The sequence below is a fragment of the Macaca thibetana genome, chromosome 4 (genome assembly GCF_024542745.1).
Source record: "Macaca thibetana thibetana isolate TM-01 chromosome 4, ASM2454274v1, whole genome shotgun sequence".
In the NCBI taxonomy this organism is placed as follows: Eukaryota; Metazoa; Chordata; class Mammalia; order Primates; family Cercopithecidae; genus Macaca; species Macaca thibetana.
The window spans coordinates 71,036,163-71,062,211 of record NC_065581.1 but is presented as its reverse complement, the minus strand read 5'-3'; the positions used below and the strand labels follow the sequence as shown (position 1 = coordinate 71,062,211).

Sequence of the window (26,049 nt, the reverse complement as noted above, 5' to 3'; positions counted from 1 at the left end):
AGTAATTTTTATAAAGTATTGTTTGAGAGTATAATATTCTTTATGAACCCCCCAATATAAATGTGGTTTCAGAATGTGCTTGACAAGTAACTTTCAAAAGGTACTAAGTGGCCCACGTGTGGTGGCTCACTCCTGTAATCCCAGCACTTTGGGAGACCAAGGCAGAAAGGATGCTTGAGCCCAGGAGTTTGAGATAAGCCTGGGCAACATAGGGAGACCTGTTTCTACAAAAAATAAAACATTAGCCAGGCATGGTGGCACATGCCAGTAGTCCCAGCTACTCGGGAGGCTGAGGTGAGAAGATTGCTTGAACCTGGGAGATTGAGGCTGCAGTGAGCCATGATTGTGCCACCAAACTCCAGCCTGGCAACAGACCAAGACCTGTCTAAAAAAAAAAAAAAAATTAAGGTAATAAGCAAACCTGGCTTATGAGGTAATACTGATACTAATCAAGTATGCAATGTGTCAGGGCCTAAGTCATTAGTCATCTGTTCTCAGAAAATTACATATTATCAAATTGCACCTGATGTTGGATGCTGTGGTTTACTGTACCGTACATTAAGCGTGCAAAGCCCCAAAACAAAGCATAGTAATGAAAGTATAAACCTCTAAATCAAAGCTATAGGAAGATTCATTCGCAAACATTTAATAATGAGGTTTTATGACTCTCTCAACAAAATAATAACCCCTTTCCATTTCTATAGCAAGTGCTACAACACTTCCACATCTCATTTCACTCCAGGACATGCTGTGAGATAAAGATGGTATCTTCACTCTCTTTTCCAAGGCCAGGGCTATGGTGAGGTGAATGAGGCACTTGTCTAAGGTGCAAAATTTAAGGGGGTACCAAAAAACTTAGGAATCAAGCAAATAATATTTTAATACAATATTTTAAAATACCAAAATTAATGCAAAAAATTATAAACAAAAAAGTCGACGCTTTAAACAAAGACAGGGTCAATGTTACCGATTTTTCCTTTTGCCTCAAGTTCTAGTATGTCTCAGCATGGCACTGCTCTTTTCAAGGACAAGGAAACTGAGGAGCAGAGTTCCACACTAGAAGGCTCATTACCACAGAAGTAGGACCAAACCAGTCCAGATGCCTTTTTTTTTTTTTAACTTTTATTTTAAGTTCAGGGGTACAAGTGCAGGTTTGTTACATAGGTAAACTTGTGTCATGGGGGTTGTTGCACAGATTATTTCATCACCCAGTTGCTAAGCCTAGAACCCATTAGCGATTTTTCCTGATCCTCTCCGTCCTCCCTCCCTCTACCCTCGCGTAGGCCCCAGTGTCTGTTGTTCCCCTCTATGTGTCCATGTGTTCTCATCACTTAGCTCCCACTTACAAGTGAGAACATGTGGTGTTTAGTTTTCTGTTCCTATGTTAGTTTGCTAAGGATAATGGCCTCCAGCTCCATCCATGTTCCTGCAAAGGACATGGTCTCATTCTTTTTTATGACCAGTACAGATTTCTGTGCTAATAGTCCAGGCTAGTTTCCTTCAGTGAAGTCCTCTATTTTACAAGAGGAAAATCTCTGCCAAGAGTTTGAAGAGCCTCATAATCAATCTCCTTGAAATAATATTATTCATAAATAATCTGAAGGCTGAACTAAACTCAAGTCAAATTTATGTGAAATGTGTGAATTGACATAAAATCCAATGAAATATTTATTTAGCTCACTGATGCAATATATTTCTGAAACCAAAATTTTTAAATGAATACTTACTGATGGAAGAGTCAGAGTCTTAAAAGAGCCTAAAAGGAAAACAGAAAAGAAAACAGAGTTAGCACAATTTGAATATGATGATAGAACACAAACCTTCCAAAACTTTCCCAATACACTTATATGTGTAGATGGAATCATAAATACATTTGGTCAAACCAAAATAACATTTAAATGCCCAGAAGACCCAATAAGTTATTACATATCTTTGTGCCAAATGATTAAAAATCAGGATTAAAAGGGTATCTAGTGGGCGAACCCAAAAACATTAGGTTCTGCTTCTCTTTGCCATTATTACTTTTGTTGTCATGGTGCTGCTGCCCTTGTTGCTATTTTAAGATCATACGTGCTTGCGGGGCACTTCACTGTACAGTAGTAGCCTGAAGTTTATTTCTTGTTCTCACACCCTCGTGATAAAAGAAAAAAGGAAGGCATTAGTCATGTCAGGGGTGAGCTGGGACTCATAACTGACTCATGAGTACTAGGGTGATGCAGACTTTTCTTCATGTAAAGTTTCTATACATAGGACTGCTAATTAAACTCATGCCAATTTCTCATCAGATCCATTTATCTCCGGGGGAAAAATGGTTTCATGTTAAAAATAAAAGAGTACTTGTCCAAAGTTCCTATCGAAGATGGCAGGCCCTTGGGAAATAAAATGGAGCAAAAGATGATTTTAAAGAGAGAGAGGGAAAGAATAGGCCCCGGTTACTTCATTCATTTAAAAAATAGCACAATGTGCAAGACAGATGTGGTCCCTCTCCTCCAGGAAGCCAAATGGGTCTATCAGGTGAGAGCAGAGGCACCAGGGCAAAGCACAGTACACAGCAGGGGTTAAGCTAGCAGCATCTGGAATCAGACCACATCAAGAATTTGATACATACTGGCCCGTCCTTAAACAAATTACCTGATTCTCCAGTTCAATTTTTTTCATCCATAAGATGAGGATGCTAACAATCATACCAATCTCATGAGGTGGTTGTAAGGAATAAGTGTGTTGATACCTGTAAACCATATAGAACAGTGCCTGACACATAGAAAACACTTGATATATGTTAGCTATTATAGTGTCAAAAAGCTTGAAGAGTTTTCCATTGGGGATGTCAGTATGCCCCTACAGACATGGTCTTCAAATTTTTATGATAGAGTATTCCATCAATAAAAACACTTAGTATACCTTACCAATGTCAAATTAGATTTATAAACTTATATACATGTATTTTCTCAACCAAAATATTAAACATTAGAAAAACTTTAATTTATAGCCAGGCACAGTGGCTCACACTTGTAATCCTAGCACTTTGGGAGACTGAGGCAGACAGAACACCTGAAGTCAGGAGTTCGAGACCAGCCTGGCCAACATGGCAAAACCCCATCTCTACTGAAAACTACAAAAATTAGCCAGGCATACTGGCGTGCCTGTAGTCCCAGCTGCCTGGGAGGCTGAGGAAGGAGGATTGCTTGAACCCAGGAGGTGGAGGTTGCAGTGAGCTGAGATCACATCACTGCACTACAGCCTGGGCAACAGAGCAAGACTCTGTCTTAAAATTAAATAAATAAATAAAAAGAAAAAGAGAAAAACTTTAACTTCTTAGCTTTGCTTAATAAAATAATAGAAATAAAAAGTACTACATCTTCTACTTCCATCCTTATAAATGGTCTTATATACTCTTAGATGTGTGCACACCCACTTTGAAGACTACCACCCCAGTGGGCCACAATGAAATACAAGTATGTTTTCAGGAACAGATAAGTAACTCATCACCATCACTTACCACCTAGCACAGATCAGTTCATCTAATAACTGTCATCGTAGGAAGCAAAGAGTAAGATTCTTAAACAACAGGATATTGAACATGGTGTTTCAAAAAGGTGAAGAAGGAAGTATTGTGGAACAGATACATGTAGTACAGGTAGGACAAGGAGCACATTGGAGGGATGAAGGGAAGGCACCTAGAGAAAATGATGCCAGTGTCTAGGGTTGTAGGATATGAAGAAATTAGCCATATGAGCAAGGAGGGGTACAATGTTACAGGCAGAAGAGCAGCAAATGCAAAGCAGTGGAGATCAACCTGAGTCTACTAAACCAAAGAGCTGGGTGAGCAAAGACCACAGACAGAAAGAGAACAGTAGCCAGGAGGCTTGGCCCGATCACAAGGGGCTCTTTGGACAAGACGAGTCCTCACCAGGATTATCCCAGTTGACACTGTTATTCCAGCATCCTGATTTAGCATTGTTCTGGATCTGTTTTTGGTTAGAAAATTATTATTCTAGGATGGGTTTAATGTGCACATAAATTAACTTTGAAAATGTTTTATTCTTTTTTTAATTGACAAGTAATAATTGTATATATTCATGGTATACCACATATAGATGATACATGCATACCTTATGGAATGAGGTATACTTTATGGCATGGCTAAATCACACTATTTAACATGTGCCTTAGCTCACATAACTACTTGTGGAAAGAAACAATTAAAATTTACTCTCAGCAATTTTTAAGTATACAATATGTTGATATTAACCATAGTCACCATGCTGTACACTAGATCTCTTGAAATTATTCCTCCCATATAACTGAATTTTGTGTCCGTTGACCGACATCTCCTCATTCCTTTCACCCTCTGGTAACTGCCATTTTACCCTTTGTTTCTATGAGCTCATCTTTTTCACACTCCACATATAAGTGAGATCATGCAATATTTGTTTTTCTGTGCTTGGCTTATTTCACTTAACATAATGTCCTCCAGGGTCATCCACGTCACTGAAAATGACAGGACCTCCTTCTTTTATAAGACTGAATAGTGTTCCATTATGTATATACAGCACACTTTCTTTATCCATTTATCCATTGATGGACACTAACATGGACTCCGTATCTTAGATATTGGGAATAACTCTGCAGTGGATGTGGGAGTGCAGATATCTCTTCAACATACTGATTTTATATCGTTGGATATACACCAGCTGTGCTTTGGGAGTATCTTACCTTGTAGGAAGAAACTTCTGTTCATTAAGCTTACTTTTAATGGGAAAGACTTATTATATTCTATACTGAATTGAAGTGAAATTGAAAAGCCCCAGGATATTTCGGCAAGTAAACTTGGTAAAACCTTCAAAGGAACCATAAAGAGAGACAATTTACAGGGCAAATTTTGTACTGTAAGAACATTTGTGAAGAGAAGCATGGGGCTCTGCAAGCAGACTTTGTGAAATATTTGGGTTGAAACATTTAAACATTGCAATACAGGGGTGGTGGTGGATGGAACTGAGAATACTATCCATATAGCAGAATTTGTTCTGATCTCACCAGGTACCTCAGCATGTGTGGAGAGGGTGTTTTCTTAATTTAAAATATTATGGTCGGGTCACTTGAATATTAAAATAAATAATGGGTTACAACCTACTGAATAAAACAAGAATCTATGAGTTCATGCTGATAGACAATTAAATACATGACTGAGTGAAAGAGAAGAAAGAGTTATTCCTTACCACAGAATTCCAACTAATAATTGTAGAAGGAATCGTGGAATTCAAAAATTTCACAACTATCACAAAAATAATGGCAACAATCACCAATCTAGCGTGTACAGGCTAAATGAGAATTGTGAGAAATAATCAACCACTGTTGTTTTAATCTACTAAATCTGCGGGTGGCTTGTTTCACAGCAACAGTTGATTGGAACACTTCAGAAATGAGCAAGATTAACTAGCAACTCTTTAAAGCTGCTCAGTCACATACAGGAGCCTCTAAATACATGTGGCTATTGAGCCACTGAAATAAGCAGCAAGAGTAAAATACACCCCATATTTCTGAGACTTACAACCCAAAAAAAAATGTAGAATGTCATGTCAATAACTTTATAGTGATTAAATGTTGAACTAATAATATTTGTAAATTACTGGGTTAAATAAAATATATTATTACAAATAACTTCACGTGTTTCTCTTTTTTTTAGTGTGGCTACTAGAAAATTTCCAATAACTTATGTAGTTGACTTATACTTGTATTGGACAGAACTAGTTTAGGGGATAGAAGACTTAAATTTGTGTTTAGCAATAATAAAACAACCAACAGATCAGACAGAATGCAATTTTTTAGTTATATGAATAAAATAATAATAATAATAGTACTTATCACCTACAGAGTGTTCCAAAGCATTACATATATTAATGGGTTTAAAGCTCACAACAATACTATTATTACCCTTAATTTACAAATGAGAACACTGAGACACAGAGATGTGAAATGACTTGCCCAGGGTCACACAGACAAAAAGTACTGGGGCCAAGCTTCTGACCCTGGCCACCTGTCTCGTGGGTCTGAGCTCCAAACCACTGCTCTGCACTGACTCTGAGTATAAAAAAAAAAAATAGTTGTATGCACATCAATCAATGTGATACATCATATCAACAGAATGAAGGGCAAAAACCATATGATCATTTCAACGGATACTAAAAAAAGTTGATAAAATTCAGCACCTCTTCATGATAAAAACCCTCAAAAAACTGCATATAGAAGGAACATACCTCAACATAAAGGAGCTATATATGACAGACCCACAGCCAGTATCATACTAAATGGGGAAAAACTCAAAGCCTTTCCTCTAAGATCAGGAAGACGACAAGACTTTCACCACTGTTACTCAACACAGTACTGGAAGTCCTAGCTAGAGCAATCAGACAAGAGAAAGAAATGAAGGGCATCCAAATTGGAAAGGAAGAAGTCAAATTATCCTTGTTCGCAGATGATATAATATTTTAATTAATTTATTTTTTAAAGATAAATAGACACAGGGTCTCCCTGTGTTGCCCAGGCTGGTCTCAGACTCCCAGGCTCAAGTGATCTGGACCTCCTCCACCTCCCAAAGTGCTGGTATTACAGGCGTGAGTCAGCATGCCCAGCCAATATGATCTTGTATTTGGAAAAACTTAAAGATGCCACCAAAACACGATTAGAACTGATAAACTCAGTCTAGTTGCAGGATACAAAATCAACATACAAAAATCAGCAGAATTTCTATATGCCAACAGTGAACAATCTGGAAAAGAAATCAAGAAAGTAATCCCATTTACAATAGCAGCAAATAAAGTTAAATACCCAGGCATTAACTTAACCAAAGAAGTGAAAAATCTGTACAATGAAAACTATAAAACACTGATGAAAAAAATTGAAGATGACACCAAAAAAATGAAAAGATATTCCATGTTCATGGATTGAAATTATCGATGTTGTTAAAATGTCCATGCTGCTGAAAGCAATCTACAGATTTAAGGCGATCTCTATCAAAATACCAATGACATTCTTCACAGAAATAGAGAAAACAATCCTAAAACTTTTATGGAACCACCAAAGACCCAGAATAGCCAAAGCTATACTGAGGAAAAAAAAAAAAAAAAAAAAGGAGGAATCACATTACCTGACTTCAAATTATACTACAGAGCTGTAGTAACCAAAACAGCATGATATTGGCATAAAAACAGATACGTGACCAATGGAACACAATAAACCCAGAAACAAATCCATACACTTACAGTGAACTCATTTTTGACAAAGGTGCCAAGAACATATATTGAAGAAAAGACAGTCTCTTCAATAAATGGTGCTGGGAATACTGGATGTCCATATGCAGAAGAAAGAAACTAGACCCTATCTCTCACCATACACTAAAATCAAATCAAAATGGATTAAAGACTTAAACCTAAAACTGTGAAACTACTAAAAGAAAATTTTGGGGGAACTCTGCAGGACACTGAACTGGGCAAAGATTTCTTGAGCAATACCCCACAAGCACAGGCAACCAAAGCAAAAATCGACAAAGAGGATCACGTCAAGTTAAAAAGCTTCTGCACAATAAAGGAAACAATCAACAAAATGAAGATACAACTGAGAATGAGAGAAAATCTTTGTAACTACTCATCTGACAAGGGATTAATAACCAAAACATATAAGGAACTCAAATAACTCTATAGGAAAAAAATCTAATAATCCAATTAAAAATGGGAAAAAGATCTGAATAGACATTCCTCAAAAGAAGACAAATGGCTAACAGGTATATGAAAAGGCCCTCTCAACACTATTCATCATTAGAGAAATGTAAATCAAAACTACAATGAGATATCATCTCGCCCCAGTTAAAATGGCTTTTATCCAAAAGACAGGCAGTAACAAATGCTGGTGAGGATGTGGAGGAAAGGGAACCCTCGTACACTGTTGATGGAAATGAAAATTAGTACAACCACTGTGGAGAACAGTTTGGAGGTTCCTCATAAAACTAAAAATAGAGCTACCATACAATCCAGCAATCCCACTGCTGAGTATATACCCAAAAGAAAGGAAATCAGTATATCAAAGAGCTATCTGCACTCCCGTGTTTGTTACACCACTGTTCATAAAAGCTGAGATTTGGAAGTAACCGGAAGTAACCTAAGTGTCCATCAGCAAATGAATGGATAAAGAAAATGTGGTACATGTACATGATGAAGTACTATTCAGCCATAAAAAAGAATGAGATCCTGTCATTTGCAACAACATGGATGTAACTGAAGGTCATTATGTTAAGTGAAATAAGCCAAACACAGAAAGACAAACTTTGCATGTTCTCACTTATCTGTGGTAGCTAAAAATTAAAACAATTGAACCAATGGAGATAGAGAGTAGAAGGATGGTTACTAGAGGCTGGAGAGAGTAGTGAGGGGTTAGAGAGGAAGTGAGGATGGTTAACGGGCATGAAAAGTAGTTAGAAAAATGAATAAGACCTAGTATTTGATAGCACAACAGGGGGATTGTAGTCAATAACAATTTAATTGCACATTTTTAAACAACTAAAATAGTATAACTGGATTGTTTGTAACACAAAGGACAAATGCTTGAGTGAACGGATACCCCAGTTGCTATGATGTGGTTGTTGACATCGCGTGACTATTTCAAAGTATCTCATGTACCCTGTAAATATATACACCTTCTATGTATCCACAAAAATTAAAAATAAAAAAAAGAATCAGTTGTACTGTTGGTTTTATTATACATACTTTTTTTGGGGGGGAGGGGACAGGGTCCCACTCTGTCACCCAGGTTGGAGCACAGTGGCACAATCATAGCTCACTGCCGCCCCAAACTCCTGGACTCAAGCAATCCTCCTGCCTCAGCCTCCCCAGTAACTAGGACTACAAGCACAGGCCACCACGCCTGGCTAACTTTTTTTATTTTTTTATAGAAATGGGGGCTCATTATGTTGCCGAGGCTGCTCTCAAACTCCTAGGCTCAAGTGATCCTACCACCTTGACCTCCCAAGGCCCTAGGATTACAGATGTGAGTCACTGTGCCTCATCACTGCTTTTTTGTTTGTCTGTTTTTGAGACAGAGTCTTGCTCTGTTGCCCAGGCTGGAGTGCAGTGGCATGATCTCAGCTCACTGCAAGCTCCACCTCCCAGGTTCAAGAGATTCTCATGCCTCAGCCTCCCATGTAGTTGGGACTACAGGCGAGCACCACCACAGCTGGCTGACTTTTTGTGTTTTTAGTAGAGACAGGGTTTTGTCATGTTGGCCAGGCTGGTCTCGAACCCCTGACCTCAAGTGATCTGCCCACCTCAGCCTCCCAAAGTGCTGGGATTACAGGCATGAGCCACCGGTCCCGGCCCTGGGCCTCACCATTATTTTTATTATACATATTTTTGATTATAGTAAAAGTTTCTCAGCCTGGATAGCCTGTTTGTATATGTTGCTATCACCACTTCCTCAATCACAGATGTTCAAAATCTCAGTCATCTTGAACTCTTTTCTCTCCTCAGCTCTAAGTTTATCACTCACCAGAACCTGTGGATTCTTCTTCCATGAGGTTGCCCTTAGAAGAAACTTAGAGTTATACTCTAAGCAATGCAGCAGCGGAGCTAACTCTAAAATAATTTGTGTCATACAGGAACTCTGAAAAGGATATAAAAACTAAACACTTTCCCAACTCATGTCAATTCTTCACACTACACAGTTTTGACATGTTTTGAAGTTGATTCCAAGATCTGAAACATTCCTCTTCAAAGGAAAATTAAACAGTAGCCGACTCTGAGATGGTAATTACAATGCAGGAGGTTTACTAAGGAGTATTCAGTGGATCAGCACCTGCAGAAGGGAACGGGGGAAACTGGACTAAGGGAGACAGCAGTGGGGCTGCAATGCAGGCTCCAAAGAGGCATCCACCAGGGCAGCTCAGAAGCAGTCACAGCCAGTGAGAGTTGTCCTGAACTGGGACGAAAGGGCTGGACCTTCATACCCCACATCAATCAGTCACATAATGCAGGCCATCCCCAGAAGGGAGGCCACCACGGGCAAGGCAATTCTCTAGCTGATATAATCATCAGAGGGAACTGGCTCTGAAGGCAGTTGGGCACAACACTCCCAGCAGCTTTCAGGAAAAGGTCCTTCATCCCTGAAGGGCGATCTGGGCCCTAAAACACAGCATCCACCACAATGTCCCACACTGGAATAAAATAGAAACGAACTGCAGTGAGCTTCGCCCCAACAAACCAGCACCCTCCATTATTGAGAGTTACTTATTTTTCATTGTATTAGGATAAATCATCAGGGGTTGACTCTTATGCTAGGTCCATAACTGGAGGAAGTAATGTGCTTCCTTCCTGCCCTGGTCTGATACCAGCTACCACCCACCCACCGGCAGCAAATGTATACGGATGAAGAATGACGGGGGTGGGGGTGGTAATTTATTTTTATCCAATGACATCAGCAAGGAGAAAGCAAAAAAACAGTTGGGAATCTACAATCCAAATGAGGCTCTCGGACATTGACTTATTGGAGGCCAAGTATTCTGGCACTTCAAAACAAGCTAAACAGATTTGAAGTGCAGGAAATCTCATTTCATAGTAGAAGTGTTTTTTGTTTTCTTTTGTTTTTAATGCAGCTCTGAATCAAGTCAAATCTTTGAGGAATTCTCTCACTAGAGAGAAGTTGGAAGAGCAGTTCAGCTGCATGCCTGGGTCCTAGTGCTCAGACACATGACCTTATCTGTTCACCGATGCAAGAAAGATACAGAGTTAGAAACAGAAGTCCTACCCAGGCCAGGCATGGCAGCTCACGACTATAATACCAGCACTTTGGGAGGGCTGAGGCAGAAGGATCCCTTGAGGCAAGGAGTTCAAGACCAGCCTGGGCAACATGGTGTGACCCCATCTCTATTTAAAAACAAATAAAAATACAAAATACAAAGGACTCTTCCCAAACGCTATACTGTAGCGTTTCTTGCTGGATCCAGGGAGCGACTCAGAGGATGTGTGGACACATCCAATCTAAGGCCTACTCGCTGGTCTCATGTGTTCTTATTAAAAGGTCGATTTTAAGTACTTGACATTTTTTTCTGCTGATCTTCCCTTTAAATTTACAAATACAGCTTGGAATTTCCTAGGCACTTATGAAGTCCTAGCATAGGACTTATTTGAAAGTTCTATTCATTTAGAAATAATTTACACAACCAAAACACAAAATCGGGAGCAGCGGGGAGGAGAATGGGGGCAGTATAGATGAGAGAGGAATAATAATCTCTTTCTCTGCTGTTGCTAGGTTGAGAATTAAAAAGATAGTATTTGCAAATTGTTGTGAACATTTTTCTCCCTTTTGGCAAGGCTCCATTCGGACACGGGAAACAGTCACCACCTCTTGAAACCCAGTATGGCACTCTTTTAAATCACTAACTAAAGACACACTCTGTTATGTAAGGTTCTTCTTAGCGTTTTTATAGATAACTTTATAAAACTCCAATCATTTCTGTGTATAACCAGAGACAGTCAATCTCAAATCCCTTTCAGATGCTTTCTCCTTCCCAGTGCTGCTTAAGCAACTCGGAAGAAACCTTGTTTGAAGACTTTGCATTTGGCACAGCCTGAGAACTGGCCGTTTGATTTACAAATAGAGTCAAAGCTATTTTTAAATTGTGTAATAAGCATACACAAAAACTAACCTTTCCTTAACTTTTTAAACATACTCGGTAATACCATTATATGCTGCCTCTTCTGATCTGACATCTGTCCTCACCAAATAGCTTTGGAAAATCATTGAAGGGAAGGAGTACTGTGTAAATGGAAATCCAACTAGGTACAGAAATACTCTCTATGAAAAAAAAAAAGTGGATTTTCCACTATATACATATATATACACTATACATATATATATATATGCCTGACAGTGTTTGCTGCTTAATTATTTTTGGCAACCTTTTGCTACTCAGTCTCATGCAATAATACATTTAAGTTTATCACTTTTTTAGCTGAAAATTTTGATCTCTTTATCAATTTACTAAATTTTTTTCCTCATGCTTCAGCAGTTTCTTTGATATACAGATAAACAAGGTGAGAAATAGGGGTTTTTGCCCACAAATTCATGGAAAACAAAACTTTAAAATGCAATTTTTTTTTTTTTTTTTGAGACGGAGTCCCACTTTGTTGCCCAGGCTGGAGTGCAGTGGCATGATCTCGGCTCACTGCAACTTCTGCTTTCCAAGTTCAAGCGATCCTCCTGCCTCAGCCCCCCTAGTAGCTGGGATTAAAGGTATGAGCCACCATACCTGGCTAATTTTTGTATAAAATACAATATTTTTTAGACAGTGAAATAATAGACATTGGAGATTCATATGGCAGGCAGGTGAGGGATAAGAAATGACTTAATGGATACAACATACACTATCTGGCTGATGTTTATACTATAAGCCCAGACTCCACCACTACCCGAAATATCCATGTAAGAAAACTGCACATGTACCCCCTAAATCTATAAAAATAAAAAATTTTAAAAACTTAAAGTAAGATTTAAAAATACAATGTTTCTGCTTCACAGTTTAATGTCACTTTAAGGCAAAATAACTATTGGGGAAATTCAATCTACACAGAAAACACAAGTATTCTGAGCAAAACAAAACCAAACAAAAAAATCTCCTTTCGTCCCTTACATACTCCTTTTATATTTTTCTCTCTTGTTTCCCTTTGCTTACAAATATCTTAATAAATTTGAGTTTCATAAACAAAGTTTTGTTCCATTTAGACTGCTGAGTAAAAAAAAAAGCAGGTCAAACACAAACCTACTAAAAGTAAAATAAATAAAATGGTGCACTATAAAGTAAATGTTAGATTAAGTACAAATGAAAAACCCAAAGTCAAGCAAGGTTCTTGGCTGATAAATGTGCAAGGCATTCTTTTTTTTTTTTTTTTTTTTTTTTTTTTTTTTTTGAGACGGAGTCTCGCTCTGGAGTGCAGTGGCCGGATCTCAGCTCACTGCAAGCTCCGCCTCCCGGGTTCACGCCATTCTCCTGCCTCAGCCTCCCGAGTAGCTGGGACTACAGGCGCCCGCCACCTCGCCCGGCTAGTTTTTTGTATTTTTTAGTAGAGACGGGGTTTCACCGTGTTAGCCAGGATGGTCTCGATCTCCTGACCTCGTGATCCACCCATCTCGGCCTCCCAAAGTGCTGGGATTACAGGCATGAGCCACCGCGCCCGGCCATACAGGGCATTCTTAATGGCAGGGTCAGCAATCCACAGCCTACAGATCCAGTCTGGCCCACGCCTGTTTTTTGTACAGTTCATGAACTAAGAATGGGTTTGCATTTCTAAATAGCTGGGGGAAATATCAAAAGAAGAATAATATTTCGTGATAAGTAAAAATTATATGAACTCAAAATTTCAGCATCCGTAAATAAAGTTCTGTTGGTACACAACCATGCTCATCTGTTTACGCACCATCTACAGCTGCTTCCAAGCTATAAAGGCAGAGGTTAGCAGCTGCAATAACGACCTGAAGGTTGGCAAAACCTACACGCTTAGCATCTGGCCCTTTACAGAAATTTTGCCGACCTCTGTGGCTCTTTTTAGGGAGATTTTCTTCTTCTTCAAGGGATAAGGAATAAGGTTGAAGATCCACCTAAGCCAAAATGAGTCATCAGCAGGGAGACTTGGACTCATGCCACAGGCTCATGGTCAGGCATCAGTATTAATATCTGATACTGGGAAACACCAGGTACAACATAGTTAACATTCCCTGAGTGTTTTCTATGTACCAAGCATTGTGATAAATGTTTTAAAGATGTGCACTAAAAAAAAAATAGAAATAAGTGTGTGAAATCAATTTTAATAAACATATTTTATTTAACTCAATATGTCCAAAATATTAACATTGAACATGAAATCATTATTTTAAAATCACAAGTTTTATTGCGTTTCTTGGAACTAAGTATTCAAAATCCATTGTGTATTTTATACTCATGGCACATCTCAATTTATATGAGCCACATTTCAAGTGCTCAAAACCACATGTGGCTAGTAGCTACCATATTGGATGATACAGCTCATAAGTATTATCTCATTTAATCCTCTCAACAATGCTATGAGGTGGGTACTATTATTAGGTGATGCTAGGGTTCAATTTCAGTGTGGTTTCCGAGCGCCCATTCAAACCCACTGTGCCTCCCAAAAAGTGCAGGACAGACCTAGCTATTCCTTCCAAAACAGTAGTGCAAACATAACCTCATATTCCTTCTCTCCTTGTTCCTCCTCTGTAGCTTGCTGCACTCTCATTTACTATTTGGATACACCCACTCTTTCATCTTTCCTCTCTTATCCATGTTGTTACTACCTCAAGCCCCTATGTAGCTCTGTAGGTTACCATTCCTCTTCGACCATTCCTCTTCAACTGATCCACAAATAAAATGTATGGATGGGCTGCAGAATCCTTCGCAGCATTCATACCACATTCCCCAACTCCCATGTCCATGGCAGACACAGCTAATTCATCCAGCTCTCTAGTCCAGAAAACCCAGGCTTGACTTTGAAACTGTCAACACAGCACTCCAATCAGCCTCTACAATCAACTTGGGCTGACACATCAAATGAAGCCTACTCTGCTTCCCTGCGAAGAGCATGGGCACAAGAACCTCGTGTGGTCACCAAATATTTGTCACTCAGCATTGTGCCATATGTAGTTTGGTGCTGAATAAATTTGAAGTGCTGAGAATAATAAATTCCCCATCTTATCTATATTCCTGAAGAGCTTTAACATATATTGCAATGAAACTTAAGTTTGTAATACTAAATCATTTCTGCCAGTTACATTTTCATAAATGTAAATTCCTAACACAGCCCAGCCAAAAGGGAGCTGCTACGTGTTCTTTAAAAATGTTCCTCTCCATTTATTTCCAAGCTCTTTACCAGTCTGGTTTTCGGAATTTAACTTATGAATCGTTTCTTCAGAACTAACAACCCACAGATCTGCCATCTACCTACCTACTGCTACCCCCTCCACCAAATCTTTGACCAATTTCACCCTGAGCCTTGCAAGGGAAGAAAATCACCTCAAAGAATTCTCCAAGGGAAGTGAAGAGTGGAAGAGATAGAGCCAGACCAAGATCCACTTTAATCCTCCTCGCCAAGTTTTATCATTGCACCTTTCGTATGCTGGTCATCTTGGCCCAGACCAAGAGATGGTGAATTACAAATTCACTGACAACCATGGCAGTAATAAAGTAATTCCACCCAGTCCTCTTGAGCTTCAACTGAGGCATATCTTCATGGTAAACAGCCCTTTCCTCTTCTCTTTCCCCTCTGTGTTAGCTCCCCCAGATATGAATATGACTTTCAGCCCCTGTATTCCAATTTCCTACAATCCAATGGTGACCCAGTTCAGGGCACCACCAGGGAAGATCTCCAATCCTGTGTTTCTCTTTCCGGTGTGCCACTACTTTTAACTTTTACCCCCTTTTCCTATAAAGTGGTGGCCAGATCTGTGCAATTTACAGGTGGGTAGATAAGTTTTCCTGGCCGGGCGCGGTGGCTCACGCCTGTAATCCCAGCACTTTAGGAGGCCGAGACGGGCGGATCACTAGGTCAGCAGATCGAGACCACCCTGGCTAACACGGTGAAATCCCGTCTCTACTAAAAATACAAAAAACTAGCCAGGCGCGGTGGCGGGCGCCTGTAGTCCCAGCTACTTGGGAGGCCGAGGCAGGAGAATGGCCTGAACTCGGGAGGCGGAGCTTGCAGTGAGCTGAGATCCGGCCACTGCACTCCAGCCTGGGCCACAGAGCGAGACTCCGTCTCAAAAAAAAAAAAAAAAAAAAAAAAAAAAAAAGATAAGTTTTCCTAAAACTGTATTTCAATTTTATTCTTCGTCTCAATTTCATACCTCAAAATATTTCTTTCCTTACTGATTCTCTTCTATTTCTTTCTTTCTTCAAAGAAGAAAGTATGAGGGTTTTTTAAGGATAATCCACTTCCCTCTGCCCCTAATACTGAGCTCACCCCTTCTAACCCAGGAATTATCCACCCTCTCCTTTGCCTTAACCACTTTCACCTTTCTAATGTGCCTTTTGAGGGAACATCCACCTCTCTCCTTTCAACCACCAAACTTCTGGAAAGAATAAATTCTGATTATATTTATCACCATCCATTTATTCCTTCAAATTTGCTTTTGCTCCCAACATTCGACTTAAAGCCACTTGCTTAAGGGTCACCAATGTTCTTTCCTCTGTCCTCATCTTCTCTTCTCTGGCCTTCTGAGAGAATTGATACTATTAAACCTTCCTTCTTGGAACTTCTTCTTCCCTTGACTTCTGAAACATTTTCAATCTACCCTTCTCTGACTGCTCGTTGTCTATTCTTTTCTTTTCTGTTTTTTTTTTCTCTTCTTAAGACAGGGCCGTGCTTTGTTACCCAGGCTAGAGTACAGTGGCACTATCGTGGCTCACTTGTAGCTTTGAACTCCCAGGCTCAAGAAATCCTCCCGCTTCAGCCTCCTGAGTAGCTGGGACTACAAGCACATGCTACCACATCCAGCTAATTTTTTTTATTTTTAGTTGAGATGAGGTTTCAATATGTTGTCCAGGCTGATCTCAAACTCCTGAGCTCAAGCGATCTGCTCGCCTCAGCCTCCCAAGTTGCTGGGATTACAGGCATGAGCCACTGTGTCCGGTCTTCTCCCTTTCATTAACTTATTTTCCTCTTTCCAAGCTTCTCTCAAAAGTCTTGTTCTTCCCATGAGCTCTGTCTCTCTTGTGCATCTTATGTATTTCCAGGACTTCAAAATACTGTCTACCTCTATGAAAACAATGCCTAAATCTCTCTCCCCAGCTGCAGTTTCAAAACTATCTGCTGGACATCTCCACCTGGATGTCTCCCCAAATTCATATCCAAAGCAGAATGAAACATCTTTTCAAAAGATACATACACAAACCCCTATCTCCTTTTCTTAACTGCCACACCTAGCCAGCAGCTCTTTCCTCCGGCACACCCTTCCTGTCTCTAGTACAGGAAGTAACTGTTCCCTCCAAATGCCAAATATGTCAGCAGAGATGGGACATTTATGAATGGACATCTGTATAGCTCTGGAAGTAAAAGGTAACAGTACCAGGCACAGGGTCACATACAAGAAGCACTGTTTACAAACCACATTGAATTTTTTATACAAAAAATAAAAACTCCTCCAGCCTTCTGCACTATTAATATTATATTATCCTTCTGGGACCTCTGAATCTCCTCCAGTGCCTTCCTTTCTCTTATTCCCCACTCCCCATTCACTCATGTTTCACATACAGCAAATAATCAATAAATAATACATTAATGAGAAGAAATGTCTGTGGGGAAACAACTAGTTTCAGCATTGTAAAGCCCTCTTCACAGGACATAAAGGATCAACAGTAACCCAGCCCAAATTCTTATGGGATCTGTTTTCTATTTCCACCACAACCCTTCAGTGAGTCACTAGGACAGTGACTCATTCAGTGCTAGAAGAGGAGCAGCACATGTTTAATTTGGAGTTTAAAGAATCAGTGTGTTCACTTTTAACTTCACCCAATCATTGATTCACAATCAAACCCCAAGTCATGTTTCTCTGTGGCTGAAAGTGAACACCAGCGCTTAGGGTTGAAGGCTGCTTAAAAGCAAACATGAAAGTCCAGGAGGAGCCTTCCCTCCGCTGCCATGAATCATCACAGGCTTGCAGGGGCATGCTACTCACCCTCGAGCTCTCCAGCATTTGGTCGAGCACAATTTGTGAGATACCAAAAGGCAGTTGTTCTCATTCTAATGTGACTAAGAATCACCTGTGGTGATGGCGGAACATAAAGGTTGGATTCTTTTTTTTTTTTTTTTTTTTTTTTTTTGACAGAGTCTTGCTCTGTCGCCCAGGCTGGAGTGCACCAGTGCAATCTCGGCTCACTGCAGCCTCTGCCTCCTGGGTTCAAGCGATTCTGCTGCCTCAGCCTCCCGAGTAGCTGGGACTATAGGCGCGCGCCACCACACCCAACTAATTTTTGTATTTTTGGTAGAGACAGGGTTTCACCATGTTGGCCAGGCTGGTCTTGAACTTCTGGCCTCAAGTGATCCACCTACCTTGGCTTCCCAAAGTGCTGGGATTATAGGCGTGAGCCACCACACCCAGCCGAGATTCTTGATTCTTACCCATGTCTTGAGGGAGGCCATGAATCAACCTTTTTAATAAATACAATTTGCACTTTGAGAAACACAGCAACAGAATTTAGTTTTTAAAAGGTCTGTGAAGCTTCTAACCCAGCCCCCATCCCTTATACAGAACCATTAGTGCATAAAGAGCAACTCCACCTTGAGCTAAAATAAGAAACTTTTACAAGATGCAAGTAAGCATTTTTAAACTCCTTAGTTAGCCTTATTTTCTTCCATATCAGAAGAATCAGCATATGTAAATATATCTTAGGTCTTAAGCTCAGCTCTCCATATGTCAGGAAAGTTTCGTAGCGTATAATGGAAATAGCACTGGACTGCAAATTTGGGAACCTGCAATCTGTTTCAACCTGAACTCTGCCACCAATAAGTGATTTGACCTTGGGAAAATCCCCAGATCCCATGCCTCACCTCAGTCTCCTCAGCCATATATTAGGTGATTGAATTGGCTTATCTTTGAGGTCCCCTCCAGCTCCAAAACTCTATGAGGCTGAAAGTAAACTAAGAGGAGAGCTAGCATTTCATCTTGTAATTCTTTCTATTCAAATTAGATTTCGTAAGTTCCAGGTCTACACTACTGCAAGCAATGTGAAAATGATTATAGTGGAAGATGACTATGCAACATTGCATCAATATCCCAAAATCAAGGAAACAAAAATACTTCACTCTCTTCCCAGCAATAGAAAACCTTATTGTCTCTGGACCTCAGATACAACTAACTTCAAATTCAGGCTTCACCATTTACTAACTGGGTTAACTCAGAAAAACTAATTGTTCTCTCTTTGCCTCAATTTCCTCACCTCCAAAATGAAGACAAGAGTATCTACTTCATCAGGTGTTAAAATTAAATATTGTGCATAAAGTCCTTGGTACTATGAGGAAACTGGATATTTAATATGTTAAATCCCTTCCAATCCCTTCCTAGGGGTGTGTCTTTTATAGAGCTCCCAGTTCAAGACCATCACAATAGGTGATTAATAATTGCCTTCGACATAAACTGTTGCTACTCTCTTCTAGTAACAATAGCTACCATTTTCTTGAATAATTCCTTTGTGTTAAGTGCCTTGAATATGTTACCTCATTTAATCCTCACAATATCCACATAATTGTATAAGGCAGAAACCACTATTTTTCAGATGATGAAACTGAAGCCTGGTGAGATCATGACTGCCCACAGCCACACAACCACTAAGTGGAATGGCCAGCATCTGTGCCCAGGTAGCCAGGCTCCAGAGCCCAGGCACATCGTGATTACGCTGTGGTCCTTTATTCTCAAGCACCACCTACCTGTTAATACACATCACACACAATAGCAAAGACGATGTGTGAATGAAAAGCCTACACCCTTTAAAAATAATTCTCACATAACTGCAGGTTCAGACTGAGTTCTGTTGGCAAAGCTGCCTGTGAAAACCTGCTCTGGGAGATCTGCCCACACATTACACTAATTAATCTACTTTCATAAAGACCATGGGACTGATTTTTATCTACGAGGCATGAAATGCATGTTCAGGAGCTTTGTTTCCATCAGAAAACCATCCTAACCGAACTGGATGATTTTTTTAAGTTTTTCAGCTAATATCTCAATTTTTAAAAATTTCCCACCCTTACTGAGCCAAGATGGAAAATAAAATATACCACAGTCAATGTGAGAAAGACAACAAAGGAAAAAAAACATATTTTTTAAAAAATCTTTTAAAAAAGAAGGTTAATACTCCATTAACTCTCCAGAATTTTAGGGCAAAAAGAAAAAGCAAGTTATTAAAGGCTATAGACACATTTATAGAGCACATCCCACCCCAATAACTCAATGGGAAGATGGAAGTAGGCTTGGCAGCATTTAAAAAATAGTGCTACCAAACCAGCAGGCACTTACCAGGAGACGCCCATGCAGAGTCCCCAGATTTTTCGGTAGGCATTTTCGATTTCGCTTTTTGGGAGTTTTTGGTTTGGGGGGTTCTTTTGTTTTTGTTTTTGAGATATAATCTCACTGTGTTATCCAGGCTGGTCTCAAACTCCTGGGCTCAAGCAATCCTCCCACCTCAGCCTCCCAAGCTCTCGGATTATGGTTGTGAGCCACTGCACTCAGCCTCTAGGATTTTTTTCTTAAACCAGGTTTACATGAAACTAATGATGATGAATTCATTAGTGAGGGAGAAAGGCTATATTCTTTATTACTTGAAGTGACTCTTGTTCAGGAAAACTACTGAAAGTTTACAAATGAAAATGTCAAATTGTAGCAAAAGAAGGGAAAATAAAACAGAAATTATGGTTTCAAGGACATCACAAAAATTAAATTATTTTATGTGCCTTACAGATGAGAGGACAGTTCTCAAAATGTTCGTAACTTTTTTTTCTTGATTTGGCATGGAACTCCAGAGCAACCTCACAGTAAGGAAAAAGAAAAATATATATATATATAGGAAGAGATAAAGGGACAGACTCACTCTCCACCCAATACAATAGTCTGACTTGATTTTAAATGCCAATAGCTGCGCCATCTTCTCTCCTCTGGTAATTATTACCTGCTGAACTTTTACTATGTTTTTGTCAATTATGTTTATTTAACTAACTCTTTATGCAAAGGAAGATAAGATTAGGAACATAGTTCTAATCACTGTGGAGATGATGGCAATGATGCTGATGGTGGTAGACGTGGTGACAGTGGTGACAGTGACAAGCAATCTTTTGAATCTCACTACTAGAAAGGCATTGATACACTTTTCCAGAACTCTGCAAAGTGTAGCAGAAATACTTTTTCTAAAGGTCTATTAATCACCAAAAAAAAGCCCATAATCACCGGGCACGGTGGCTCACACCTGTAATCCTAGCACTTTGGGAGGCCGACGTGGGCAGGTAACAAGGTCAGGAGTTCAAGACCATCCTGGTTAACACAGTGAAACCCCGTCTCTACTAAAAATACAAAAAATCAGCCAGGCATCGTGGCACATGCCTGTAGTCCCAGTTACTAGGGAGGCTGAGGCAGGAGAATCGCTTGAACCAGGGAGGCGGAGGTTGCAGTGAGCCAAGATCACGCCACTGTACCCCAGCCTGGGTGACAGAGCGAGACTCCATCTCAAAAAAAAAAACTACAATCAATCCCCAATAAATACAGGATTAATGTATTTTTTAAATGAATAACAGTAATATAACCTACACTCCTGGCCATAAAAGTGGAAATGTAAATAAAATCTCCCCCATATCTGTCAAACAAACAAATGAACTCTTCCCTAAAGAAATGCCATACTTTTTCATCTTTATTAAATACATTTTCCATTTGAACCCTTTAGTTATTACTATTTCTGATGCAAATTGAGACAGAATCTATTGTGGTTTGGGTAAAACACCTCCCTACCCTGAGGATTTCTAAGAAGTCCAGAACTGCTGGAAATAAGCTACTAAGAAACAGTCCACTGCCTTACCCAGCTCTACTACCAGATAAATCTTTATTAAAACCAACCTTCTGTTGGGGGGGTGGGGTGGCTCAAAAGAAAATGATGAAACAATCAGGCTCACATCTATAATCCCAGAACTTTGGGAGGCTGAGGTAGGAAGATCACTTGAGCCCAGTAGTTCAAGACCAGCTGGGCAACATAGCAAGACCCCATCTCTACAAAAAAAAAAAAAATTTAAACCTAGCCAGGCGTGCTGGCACTTGCCTGTAGTCCCAGCTATTCAGGAGGCTGAGACAGCAGGATCACTTGAGCCCAAGAATTCCAAGTTGCAGTGAGCTATGATTTCACCACGGCACTCTGGCCCGGGCAACAGAGTGAGACCCTGTCTCTTAAAAACAAAAGGTATTTATTTGTTGGTGTTTATGTGATGGAGAAAAAAACAAAACACGAATCCACATCCAGATACTTGAAGATCCAGACCCCTGATTTAGAAGTCCTGGTTTATCTACATATGTTACAACTGGAGAAGCCAAATAAAGCAAAGGAAGTGAAGACAAGCAGGGAGAAGTGTCTTGATCCTCAAGTCCTCACATTACAGGAAGCATCTGCTCTGAGAACAATAACTCCCAGCCTCTGATAATACAGTAACATTCTCCTTTGAAAGAGGAGAGTGCTCCTAGCAATGCCATTGTCAATGAAACTCTATGTCGATACAGTCAAAAACAGCCCACGAAAGAAGCAGCATTTTCCCTTTTTCCTTTCCATAGATCCATTCTGCTCCCAGGACAGCTTTGCCCCACCCAGTCTTGAGTACTCGAACTTTCCCATGGGCATATGAGGAAACCTTCTCCCAAAAGAAGATCTAAGAATAAAGTTGAAAACCAAGCCACAACAACATGCACCCCCTTTTGTTGCAAAAAAGAGAGAGACTGATAATGGAGGTACCATTTGTTGCAAAAAAGAGAGAGACTGATAATGGAGATTACAGAAAAGACCTAACAGGTGAAATTCTAAAATTAGAGTATGTAAATGTCCAAGCAAAGCTCAAATATTTATCAAAAACATCTGTATATATTCTGGACCTCTGCATTGCAGGAAAACTGCCACACTAGTGGAGCCAATATTATAAATTCTTTTTTTCCTTTTACTTTTATTTTAGTTTCAGGGATACATGTGCAGGTTTGTTATATAAGAAAATTGCCTGTCATAGGGTTTTAGCGTACACATTATTTCATCATCCAGGCGATAAGTGTGGTACCCAATAGGTGGTTTTTCAATCACCTCCCTCTTCCCACTCATAATTCTTAATGAATAAACAATGAATGTGGAACTACCTTACGTATTATGTCCTGTTATTTAATATTTCAATATTTTCTTTAGCAACTATCATAAGATCAGGAGTTATTCATTTTCAGAAATGATAGTTCAATAATGAAAGTTGAAGTCTGCCCCCATGTAAAAAGGAAATGGGCTTTCTGCATCCTCTTCTGCAATATTATTATACTAATAATATTAGCAATTGTTTATTGTATGCCTAAGAGGTACTACATACAGATTTTAACTTTATAACTGCCCTGGGAAGTCAATTTCATTATTTCCATTTTATAGAAGAGGAAACTGTGGCTCAAAGCAGTTAAGTAACCTACCTAACATCACACAACTAGTAGCAAAGTAGTACCAGGATTCAAACTCAGATCTTAAGGGCTAACCTATACTTCCCCTCCAGGGAAATAAGACCTCCCACTTCCCTGACATTGCTTCTATGAGGGACAAAGTGACTTGCCCCTACACACACCATCTCGTCCTGACTCCTATTCCAAATATACCTACCCAGTGAACTTCCAGTGGGGAAAGAACCACAGATGCAGATAAACTTTTACTTTTATTTCATTTCATGATGGTGTTCATTTCTCTATGCTCGTAGAGAATAAACACTTCTATAATGAACCGTTATGGAATACCATCCACCCTTCATTACATGCCTTAAATGATTTTTTTAAAAATAACTCAACTTTACAAAAATGTATGTCTCAGCCAGGCACAGTAGCTCATGCCTGTAATCCCAGCACTTTGGGAGGCCAAGGTGGGTGGATCACTTGAACTTAGGAGTTCAAGACCAGCCTGGCCAACATGCTGACAGCTTGTCTCTAAAAATAATTATAATAATCTAAAAAAGGAAAAAAAATGCAATAAAAGTTCATTTTAATGAAAAAAGTTTTAAGTATTTACCTCTTCCCCCCAAAATTATTTTTCCCTTAGTACTGAAAAAGAAGACATTCATTGGCCCAATTTAATCTTGGGCCATGTTAGAACCCAGACTTGAAACAAGAACCAAACTTGGTTCTGTTACAAATGGCTCCCACTTTCACACTATTTTCTTTTTTTCTTGTTACTTTAAAACTTAAGAAATATTCCATAAAACTGGATTTTAACTACTGTGTAGTTTTTCCTTTCCTTCCCACAGGCCTATTCTGTAAAATACTTTGCACTCAATAAATATGGTTTTGTGTTAGAGACTAGCCCATTTCCTCTTCTGGGGCACACACTAGCCTACATTTCCCATCCTCTTTTGCCTATACATATGAGCATTAGTGATGTGAGCTATTTCTAGGCCTATCCCATAAAAACCTTCTACATGCTCTTCCCATGCTCTTCCCCTTCTCCCATGAAGAAACTCCATGCTCTTCCCCTGCAGTCTTGGGAGCCACATGCTGATAATGGAGCCACAAAATGGAAGGAACCTGGGTCTCTGAATCTGCACTTGGAAGACCATCCGGGAACACTATCTAGGACTTTATACGAGTGAGAATTAAAAGTATATTAGGTAAGCTACTGCAAATTTGGGGTTTCTCTGTTATACTACCTAACACATGACCTTATTAACATATTCCAATTATTACTGCAGAAGGGTAAGACTTTATGCTGTTTATCTTACCTTTTTCAAAGACTCCTTCTGCTTCCAGGACAGAGACAGTGAGGTTTGATGCTGTCTTGAGCAGCTCCGCCTTCACAGTGACCTGTGAGGGGCAGTGTTCCAGAAGCTCCACCCCAATAGTCACATTTCCTCCGGGCCTGATGATCCCTGGGGTTGTCACCAGAAACCGGGGCCTAAAGAGTTCCCAACAATGGAAAAACAAAGTTTCTTATCCTCACATCTCCTCTCCTTTGTGACCCTCAGATTTCCTAGTGCGATAGGCACCCCATACTGTGCCAATTGCAGTCGTTTCCGTTAACATTGCCCACTGCTCTATTTAGCAACTGCATTGAAATGCTACTGAAACAACAATAATTCCCATAAATCAATTTTAATGCAGTAATTCATGCATCACTACTAGAGGAAGGCCTGTGTTATTTCCATTTTATAAACCACGAACAGCACAGAAGGAACCATGATGTAAATGGCTTGCACCGGGGCATACTGGAGTTATTGGCAAAGCAAGTCTCTAAGCTTCTCCTTTACAGACGACCTTATCCCAGCGTGATTATTTTCTTGGTGGTGGTGGTGGTTAAGATTTTGCCTGTTTCTTATTCAAACCTTTATGTTTGAGTTGCTGCCCAACGAGGATAAAAAATTATTTAACCAATACCGTTGATTGAAATATACCATTTGAAAATAAACTACAACTGGTGAAAATTCCAGGTATAACGGATCATAAAAAGAAGTCACTAAAGGAGCACTTTCTCCGCTTTAATTAGGGGTTAAGCCTCAACTACAGAAATCTTTAGGAATGAATGGGGCTTTCCATTATTGGGTGCTGTTGTTATCTTCCTATAATGTCTGCCCCTGAACCCATACATCAGTCCCCTCCGCCACACTTTGGCAATGCTAAGGTTGAGACATCTTGATTAGAAAAAATACATCATGTCTTTGAGAGAAGAAACGCAATCTGGGAGCAAAAAGTTGAAAAGCAAAAGGCAGAGGCAACGTGAACTAAAAATAAAATGACTCTTCTTCAGAAAGTTGTTATGGCCAGGGAGACGCTTAAACAACTTCATGAGTAGAGAAAGTAACTGTCCCATGGAGAGCCACGCTGAAGCTACATATGGTCAAACTCCCAGGCCAGTGCCAGGCTGGGGACTGCAGCCGCGCGGGCGTTTCCCACCCGCTGCGGCACAGCAGCCGCCACCTCCCCGAAGCCCCGGCCCAGAGCCACAGAGCGGCCCAGGCCCGCGCGCCCGCGCGCCCCCCGCGCGCCCACGTTCCTACCCGCGGGCCGCGGCCAGCGCGGCGGTGCACACGCAGAGGAGGTGGGCGGCGGTCAGGAGCGGCGGGCCCTGCATCTCGACGGCGTCTGCAGGGGCTACAGTCCGCTGCCGGGGAAATTCGCGGGCACCGTGGGGTGTGGCTTGCCACCTCCTCCCTGATTTTTTTTTCCCTCTTAATTCGAGTTTAGTAATCTGAAATGGGCGCGCCTAACAGCAGAGTAAGAGATCTAAATTGAGACAGGACTTGGAGGCTCCACCCC

General features: G+C 40.2%; 1 protein-coding gene across 1 annotated transcript in view; it reads right to left on the bottom strand.

The window, feature by feature from the left end:
* CD109 (CD109 molecule) overlaps positions 1–26,021 on the bottom strand; it is a 143,046-nt gene extending 117,025 nt beyond the window's left edge. The window contains exons 1-3 of the mRNA XM_050786473.1: positions 25,791–26,021; positions 24,519–24,691; positions 1,728–1,756 (exon numbers count right to left, since the gene is read on the bottom strand). Coding sequence (XP_050642430.1) covers positions 1,728–1,756; positions 24,519–24,691; positions 25,791–25,864 — 276 coding nt within the window. The 5' untranslated portion in view covers positions 25,865–26,021. The remainder of the gene's footprint in view (positions 1–1,727; positions 1,757–24,518; positions 24,692–25,790) is intronic.
* Between the last annotated feature and the right edge of the window lie 28 nt (positions 26,022–26,049).